Source organism: Mustela nivalis, assembly GCF_964662115.1.
Source record: "Mustela nivalis genome assembly, chromosome: 8".
Taxonomy (NCBI): Eukaryota; Metazoa; Chordata; class Mammalia; order Carnivora; family Mustelidae; genus Mustela; species Mustela nivalis.
In genome coordinates, this window is record NC_139027.1 from 133,506,469 (window position 1) to 133,515,363 (window position 8,895).

Genomic DNA, 8,895 nt, shown 5'->3' on the forward strand with positions numbered 1-8,895 from the left:
GTCAGCAGCATGGGAAATGAGTCCCCCTAACAGGGCCTCTCCCAGACCCCACTTTATAACAAACAGACTTGACACCATCCATCCATCCATCCATATGTGTTCCCTAAGCACCAGCTGTGTGCACAGTGCTGTTCCGGTTTCTGGGAGGCTGTTTACCACCGTTACCACTGCTGATGATCAGGGTCAGCAGTCCCCACCACGTATCCGGCACTCACAGACCCTGAGCTTTGCCTCTCTTAATCCTCAAGACCCATCTGCCAGATCGTGCCATTACAACCACGTTTTTGAGAGAAAACTTAGTTCAGAGGGGGTATGACTTGCTCAAGGCCACACAGTGAGTCTGGACTCCCTTTAGACTCTGCTTCAAATGAGACATTCTGCCTGCAAGGACCCACAGCTCAGTGCGGTGAGATCTGGACCCACCCGTAGCGAGACATTCCTCACACAAGCTTGTATTTCTCACGCCTGACATGGTGTCAGACACTTCCTAGTGTTACAGCATGTTACGTCACTGCAACCTCCGAAGCCCTTCCGGAGAAGTTGTTGCCATCACCGTAATCATTACCCCGCCCGAACAGAGGAGGAGGCAGAAGGGCAGGGGTTACAGGGGTGGGAGCCCTGAGAAGTTAGGACCAAACCCAGCCTTCTTGCACTTCTAAGACTCTCAATGGCCATGCCTTCTGCCTCCCCAAAGGAAGCTGGATACCACTGGTGCTAAATCAGTGCAGAGACAGTCAGGGGTGTTTGGAGTCCAGATCCCAGGAGGCTTCCTGGGGGAAGAGGATTGCAGAGGATGGGGAGAGCCTGCGTAGTGCAGATTCCCTCTCCCCAGATCCACCTCAGGACATTTTCCAGGAACCTGGGAGCTGGATGGCCTCAACCCTTTGAAACTCACCGCTTGGCGCCTCACTCCCCTGAGGGCCTCAGGAGGAATCTGTCCTGCCTGGCTTGGGGAGGGCCCGACCTGGCCTCCTGCCGGCCTGTCTGCATGCCAGGCCAGGGCTGACCCTTCACCCGCACATCTCTCATTCTGCAGGCCCCAAGAAGCAAAGTCCAGAGCCAAGGTTATCGTGGGGGTCACATACCTTAGGGGAGGGGCGGGTACACAGAGCCACAGGCTATTCAATGCAGCATTATTTGCGATCACAAAAGATTGGAACCGACTTGGAGTCCATCAGCAGGGGACTAGGTCGAGGTGCTTTGGCACAACCACACACGACTCAGGTGTCAGCGGGAGAGGGTTTTGAGAAGTAAAAGCTGACTTTTATGAAGGATTTGAGCCCCTCCCACATGCATTAACTCATTTGATCCTACATCAGTCCCAGGAGGAGAGACTGTTAGCACTTTAAAATGAGGAAACGGAGGCACCCAGGGGTCAGGTCCCTGGCCCAAGGCTCACGGCTACACCGTGGAGCAGGGGCTCGGTGTAGGCAGAGCACATCAGAACCCCCTGCCTTCTAGCCTCCCCCTTCTCCATCTCACCAGGGGTCCCTCCTCCAGGAACTCCCTGGAACCTGGGGAAGAAGAGAAACGCTCAGATAACCTCCAGCACTTCCCAGCCCGCGCTGGCCCGGGTTAGGGGGGAGCAGGTGTAATCAGAGGAGCTTGACTGAAGCCTCCTGCGTCTGCAACAGATTCCGATAACTCAGACGCTGTGGTAGCCAACTGCTCTCTACAGTCAATTACGGCCAGCGGGGCCCACTGATTATTTTTATAGCCTTTCCTGGAGTCATGACAAGGAAAACTAAACGATCCACAGGACCCCTTTCATCACGAACAGCCGGGTTTCACGGTTGGGGGTGGAGGAAGGAAAGAAAGAAATTACTTTTTTCCCCACTTTGGAGCTAATCAACAGAACTCAAGGCTGGTCGGCCAACGTGTTGGTGTTGAGAAAAGCTGTTCTCAAGCAGAACTAATTGGCAACAGAAATGGAATTTTTCCCCCCAAAAAAGTATAAACATGCTTTATCCCTGGGAATTACCCTTAGGAATAGGTATTCCAGACATGCTGTGTGCAACTGCCCGCGCACAGCCACCCGCCTCCCATAGGTGAGGCCAGAGGTGGCCGGAGCAGGCTGCCACTCAGCCAGATAGGCCTTGCTCGAAATAGGATGGTCACAAAGGTCACTGGCCCAGAGCTGCCCAGTCTGGAGTGGACATTTGCTCTCCTCTTGCCCAGCACCACATCCCTTCTCCTAGAAATAGCAGTTGGCGTAGGGTACCCCGTGCCCTGATCCCTGGACTTCCTCCCCTCTGCGCTCCAGGGATGAGCACTGGCAGATATAAGCGAATGAACGGATTCCAGGGAAATACAGGGAACAGGCACACAAGTCAACAAGAAACAAGAAGGCTGGGGACGCCTGGGTGGCTCAGTCGGCTAAGCTGCTGCCTTCAGCTCAGGTCATGATCCCAGGGTCTTGGGATCAAGTCCCGCATTGGGCTCCTTCCTCAGCGTCTCTCTCTCTGCCTCTGCCTGCTTGTGCTCGCTCGCTCGCTCACTCTCTCTCACAAATAAATAAATATATATATTTTTTTTTAATAAAAGAAACAAGAAGGTGGGGATCCCTGGGTAACTCAGTCAGTTAAGCGTTTGCTTTCATCTCAGGTCATGATTCCTGGGGTCCTGGGATCGAGTCTGCTTCTCCCTCCGCCACTCCCCCTGCTTATGCCCTCTCCTGTGCGCGGTCTCTCTCTCTCTCTCTCAGATAAATAAATCTTAAAAAAGAAACAATAAGGCACAAAAAAGAGTATCTAATGAAGCTTCTAGAAAGGAGAGCTCCCACGATTTTAGAGGTGCAGAGAGTAACCTGCCCGGAGCCACACAGCATGGTCGTAGGGGGTCCAGGACATGAACCCAAGTCTGTAGGGTTGAAGAATTTGTGACATTTAACTCCTAGGCCCTATGAAGAGATGGCATAACCTCTGGAGGGAGCCATCTCTGGAGGGAGCCAAACAGACCAGATGCAACCCCATCTCTGCCATTTCCTACCTGTGGGATTCCAGGCAAGTTACTTAACCTCTCGGGGCGCCTGGGCGGCTCAGTCAGTTAAGCGTCCAGCTCTTGGTTTTGGCTCAGGTCATGGTCTTGTGGTTACAGGTTTGAGCCCCATGTTTGCCTGTGCGCTCAGTGTGGAATCTGCTTCAGATTCTTTCTCCCTCTGCCTTTACTCTCTCAAATAACTAAAATCTTTTTTTTTTTTTAATAAAAAAGTCACTTAAACTTACTCCTCCTCAGTTTCCATATCTATTAAGTGGGGCCTTTAAGAGCCCCTCCGTTCTTGGGGTCTGAGGGTTGAATGGATTAACAGCAATACAGGTAGAGTGTGAGCAGTGAGTGTGAGCAGTGACACCTGTCACAAGCAAGGATTTGTCCCTGCCCCTAGGTCCTACCTGTGGTAAGAACCAGGTAGAGTAAAGGCAGGACCGAGTGATAGATGCTAGGAGGACACGGTCTTACATGCCCTCTCCACATTCTCCTTCCTGTAGTGTGGCCGTCAGGCTCGGTTCCCCTCCCGGTGCAGCTCTGCCACGAAGATGGGAGACATCATGAGCCCGCAGCCCGCTCAAGGCTGTTCTTAGACCTGGAGACACACAGCAAGTGGCAGCCAGGCCTGTGATGGTGGCAGCGGTGGAGATGCAGGGGAAATTCCACCCATTCCAGTGGCAGAAAGGAAGCCATCAGGCAAATGCCGCACGGTCGAGGGCACATGTGAATTGGCAGAGCCACTGTGGAAAATAGTTCGGGGAGGGATTTCATATTGTCTGCAACCCAGCAGTCCTGCTTCCGGGTGGACGCAGGGGACGCACGCCAGCGTGTGCGTACTGGGGCCGGTGCGAGGATGCTCAGAGCGGCGCCGCCTGTGATAGCAAGCCCACCAGTGCCCGTGACAGCGAGTGCACCGGTGCCTGTGATAGCAAGCGCGCCGGTGCCAAGCAACCCGGAAGCCTCTAGATGTGGGAAACGCATGGTTTGCCACATCTCGCAGCGGGAGATGAGGAAGCACGGAGCCCTGTGCAACCACGGGGATGAGTTGTAGTGATAAATGCTTCATGAAAACAGAAGTGGCACAAGACAACCTAGATCTTTTTATAAAGTTCAAAAATAAGTAAAAATAATTTACTGTTTGGGCATAAATACTTTTTTTTAGAAAAGGGAGGTTGAGATGATGAAGTTCTGCAAACAGATGTGAGGACGGCCATATGATGTTGAGAATGTACTTGATGCCACTGAATTGTATACTTGAACATGGGTAAAATGGTCAGTTTTATGTATCCTTTACCACCATTCTTTAAAAAGCCATAGAAAGGAGCACCTTTCCATGGCTCCTCTGTTAAGTCCCAGTTCTTATTTTGGCTCAGGTCATGATCTCCGAGTGGAGATCAGGCCCCGTGTTGGGCTCCTTGCTCAGCAGGGAGTCTGCTTGGATGCTCTCTCTCCCCCTCCCTCTGCCCTTCTCCCACATGCATGCACACTCTCTCCTTGTCTCTCTAAAAAACAAACAGAAACAAAACCCAAAAACCTAAAATTAAGAAGTCATAGAAAAACACAAAATTCAAGATTGTAGCTACTGCGATGGGAAGGAGCATGTAAGTGGGTTATAGATAGTTGTCAAAGTTCTAGTCCCCAGGCTGGGGGGTGGCTCTGTGGGGGGTTTTATTTTATAAATAAATGTGGCGAGACTGCTAGATGGAAGGGCGAGCGTGTCCTGAGGAGGTATGATTAATTCACTTCTAACCTGAGCTCTCTTTTATAAGTCTCGAGGGAAGCTTTGGAGACCAGGGATCTAACGGAGGCTGCTGGGCAAGTGAGCAAGGTCTTTGGCCTTTCCCTCTGCTATTAATCAGGTGTAGGACTGTCTGGTCCCTGGTGGGGTGGAGGGGGTGGCATCCAGCCGTGCATTCGGAAAGTGCGTGCCTGCGCATCTGTAGGGCCCATCCTCGCTCATTCGGAAGGCAGGGATGGGCATGCTCCGGACCAGGGGTGACCGATCCAGTCCAAGGGACAGCACAGTGACAGCCGCCAGGCCATAGCAGATCCCACAACAGATCCCATAACCTGCCTGACCCTCAGTATTTCTGAACACCGGTGTGGGAGATGGTGTTGTTTTACCAGCCCTGCAAGCCCACCTGAGACAGACAGGGGCTGAGCACAGGAGCCACTTGAGGGGTCCAGTCTGGGCCTGGGCTGGTTTGACAGCACGTCTGATGATGTGTGCGTCTGCTGACTCTCACCGTCCTGCAAATGAACGGCCACTGCATGTGTTGACACATGCATAGAAGTATGGCATTCATAAATGAAATGGAGCCCCTGGCTAGAGATTCCTGGTGACCCCAATTCACAGTTCTCCCAGGAGGTCTGACTGCTCTGTCACTCTTGGCAACAAAGCAAACCAGGTATTTCTTCAAGTTTTATTGAGTGCCTACACTGAACATAACAGGCAAAAAAAGTGTGTGTGTATACACATACACCTGTACCCTCAGGAAACTCACATTCCGGTAGGGGACATTTAAGAAAAGAAAAATACGGGGCACCTGGGTGGCTCAGTGGGTTAAGTGTCTGCCTTCAGCATGATCCTGAGTTCTGGGATCAAGTCCCACATCAGGTTCCCCACTCAGTGGGGAGTCTGCTTCTCCCTCTGCCACTTCCCCTACTTGTGCTTTCTTGCTTGCTCGCTCTCAAATAAGTAAGTAAATAATATTTAAAAGAAAAAGTAAAGGAAAAAAAAATATGCCAGATGATGGTAAGTGGTAAGGAATGAGCCATGTGGAAATCTGGAGAGGGAGTGTCTCAGGCAGTGGGGAAAGCCAGTGCAAGGGTCCTGAGGCAGGACTGTGTCTGGCACAATTGAGAACAGCAAATGTGGCAAGGGGGAGAGCAGGGGAGATGAAGTCCAGATCTTATAGGGCCTTGCGGTCATGGTGAGGACTTAACCTTTTACTCTGGGTGAGGTGGACCTAGGACTGGGGAGTCAGGAGGGTGTTCTGAGCAGAGGAGGAACAGGATCTGATTTCATTTTAACAGGACCCCGCTGGCTGCAGATAGAGAACAGACCATCACAGAGGCAAGAGCAGCAGACACCAGTGAGGAGACAACTGTAAAAGCCCGGAGAGAACTGGCCTTATGGGCCAGGGCGAGGGGAGGGGAGGGGAGGGGACAGGAAGAGTCCAGCTTCCAGATACAGGTTGAAGGGAAAGCCAGTAGAACTTCTTTTTACTGAAAAGTAGAAGCAGTTGGGTTCTACTTGGGTTTTGGGGTCAAGAAAGTGTGCGGCCTGATTAGAAAATAGAGATTTGGTTATCAAAATAGATCCCCTCTTCCAACCTCCTGGGACTTCTGATATGCAGGCATCGAAAGGAAGGTTTTAGGTCTCCATGAGCCAATATGGATGAACACTCAGGATCTATTATCAAGTGGAAACAGGGAGATGCAGAATAGAACATATAGAATCCGTATTTGAAAACTAAAATTAACCCAAAAAATGCAAAAATGAGTGAACAAATGGTCTGGAGGAGTAGACACCTGACTCTTACTGGGTTGCTTGGGGTGAGGGCCACTGAGATTGAGACTCAGGATCACCCTTCTGAGCACACAAAATAAAATAATTATAAAACCCATTTATAATTGTTTTTAAAAGTGCTGTGAGCATGGCTCCATTCTCGCCTTCCTAACTGTGCTGCTCTGAGCCAGGGTCCCCACCTGGGCCTCTGCCTTGGCCTCGACCATAAGAGACAGAATTCAGGAATGAGAAATACTTTCCTCTGCCGTTCACTGGCTTGGGAGAACTGGAAAGGGCCCACCTGGCTCCCAGGGTTTCTAAAAATAGAAAGTTGTCTTAACTTTCCTATAGATTTGGCTTAGCTGCTCGTCCTGCTTGTTCCAAGATGCCGTTTCTATTAGAGAGTCGTGCTCTGCACATGAAAATAAAGTACGGCAGGAGCAAGACCTTAAGTGGATGAAATTAACCAGGAGCTGCCCGACAGGTCACCGGAAGTGCCCCCGCACACAGAGCCAGGCAAGGTGGTGAGGGAACCCCGGGCTGCCACTGTCCACGCTGGGGCCCAGAGGTGGCCTGTGGAGACAACAGCTCCTGCCCAGCCCAGTCTCTGTATCCGTTCCATTGCTCAGAACGGGAGTGAGGAGTTGGGCTGTGGGTATGTTTTAGGCAAGAGGAGGAAACTGAAGTATTTGTGTCCAGGCTCAGTACCTGGAGTTTGACTCCCTCTGGATAAGGACCAAAGACAGTCCATGCCAGGGTTTCTGAGACCCTGGGCACAAGCATATGAACTGTGGGACCAGTGGTGTGCTGGTGAAGGTTAGCAGCAGGCACTCCAGGAGAGAGCTTATGTGTGTGTATACATGTATGTGTGTGCATACGTGTGTACATATGAATATATGCACACAGATGCACACTTGGGTTTATTATAGATTGTACTGGTATAAAGGGTGTGCAGCACACAATTTGCAAATAAAAACAAAATTTACAGTACCCTGTTGGAAGTTTCATATATACTCAACTGAGCCCTTGTATCTGTAGTCAGCCCACACTTAGAAGTGACGAGCGAGAGTGGCTCGAGGCTGATGCGTATTTTCCTTTACCTTAAGGAGTCAGACAAAAGTGACACAACAAAGTGCAGGTTGTCAGTGAAGGAAACATGCGCCTTCATTGTGGGGCTCTTCACAACCGAACAACCACAGATGGGGACAGTCTTACGTTTTATCTTCATTGTTAACTTTTCCTGTCTTTTCCCTCAAATCTAGGCAATCAGCAAAACAATGAATCGAGCCCTGCTTCGTCCTGTTACCAGTTCCCATGGTATAAGGGCTCCCACGGGGGCCAATTTCCGGGGCCACCAACCCGGGGTCACTGCACGGGGACTCGGGGAGAGATACACAACAGCGGACTATCAGGTGGGCTTCCACCAGGCAGCGTGGACAAAAGTCACCTTGGGAGCCTCGAGAGCAGCCAGATATCCTTTCAGACAGGGAAAGGGATGAGCAGTGAGTACTCATGACCTTTGTAACATCGTTGATTTAATTAGAAGTCTGCGAAATTTAATTTTTAATGATGGCTCTGCTTAGCAACTCATTCACCACATTTCTGACAGTCTGACCATTGGCTTTCCAAAGCCGGGACGAGCTGTGTCCAGCACACCACGGTGTAGGGACCACGTGGCACGGATTGGGGAAGAAGCTGGTCCCTCCATCTCTGCCCAGAGCCCAGAGCAGCCTGGGCACCACAAGGCGGGGGACACGAGGGGCTCTGCTCTGAGAGTCTCAGGTAGGCGGAGGCCGGAGGCTGGAGGCCGGAGAGGACGAGCAGGCAAGAGCCCAGTTTGTGGGCTCATGTGAGATACCCCTTCATCTGCTCCCCAGAAAGAACTGGGGGGGTCCTGGGGGTGGGTGCTGAGCTTCTGATGCAGAGTAGGTACGGGCCACCTAGTCAGCACGCATTTGGGTTAAATCACTCCCCATGAAAGCAATCCATTCGGCCCCTCAGAGGCCCACAGGGCCAGAGGCCTGGGATGGCTGATGTCAGCAGTGAACCCCTCAGTCCCTTTTTCAAGCCCACTTGCATGCCCCCTCCTCCGGACCTTCCCTGATGGCAGGGCTCACGGGAGACCGTTGTCTTCTCTTAGCTTCCTGAGAACTTCAGTGCCCTCCAAGCAGCTCTCGGAATTTTAAGAATTACACAGAGATTTTAGAGTTTCCTAAAATAGGAAAGGGTAAATTAAACCCTTCATATTATAGGTGAGGAAACAGAGGCCCAGAGATGGAAGGTGACTTGTAGACACCTTGAAGTGTCTACAAGAAAAATCAAGGCCAGAAGTGGGTAGGATGACCAGTCGTCCCAGTGTGCTCAGGACTGGGGGAGGGGTGGGGAGTGGTGGCGCCAGG

The 8,895-nt window shown here is 51.4% G+C and overlaps 1 protein-coding gene across 6 annotated transcripts in view; it reads right to left on the reverse strand.

Annotated features, from left to right (window-relative positions):
- The window catches only part of RIPOR3 (RIPOR family member 3), a 71,386-nt gene that overhangs the window by 60,472 nt on the left and 2,019 nt on the right, over positions 1-8,895 (reverse strand). For 3 of the 6 annotated variants that reach the window (XM_082744900.1, XM_082744904.1, XM_082744901.1), the window contains exon 2: positions 5,127-5,235. The exons of the other annotated variants lie outside the window; for them this stretch is intronic. In XM_082744900.1, coding sequence (XP_082601026.1) covers positions 5,127-5,235 — 109 coding nt within the window. The remainder of the gene's footprint in view (positions 1-5,126; positions 5,236-8,895) is intronic. 6 annotated transcript variants of the gene reach the window in all.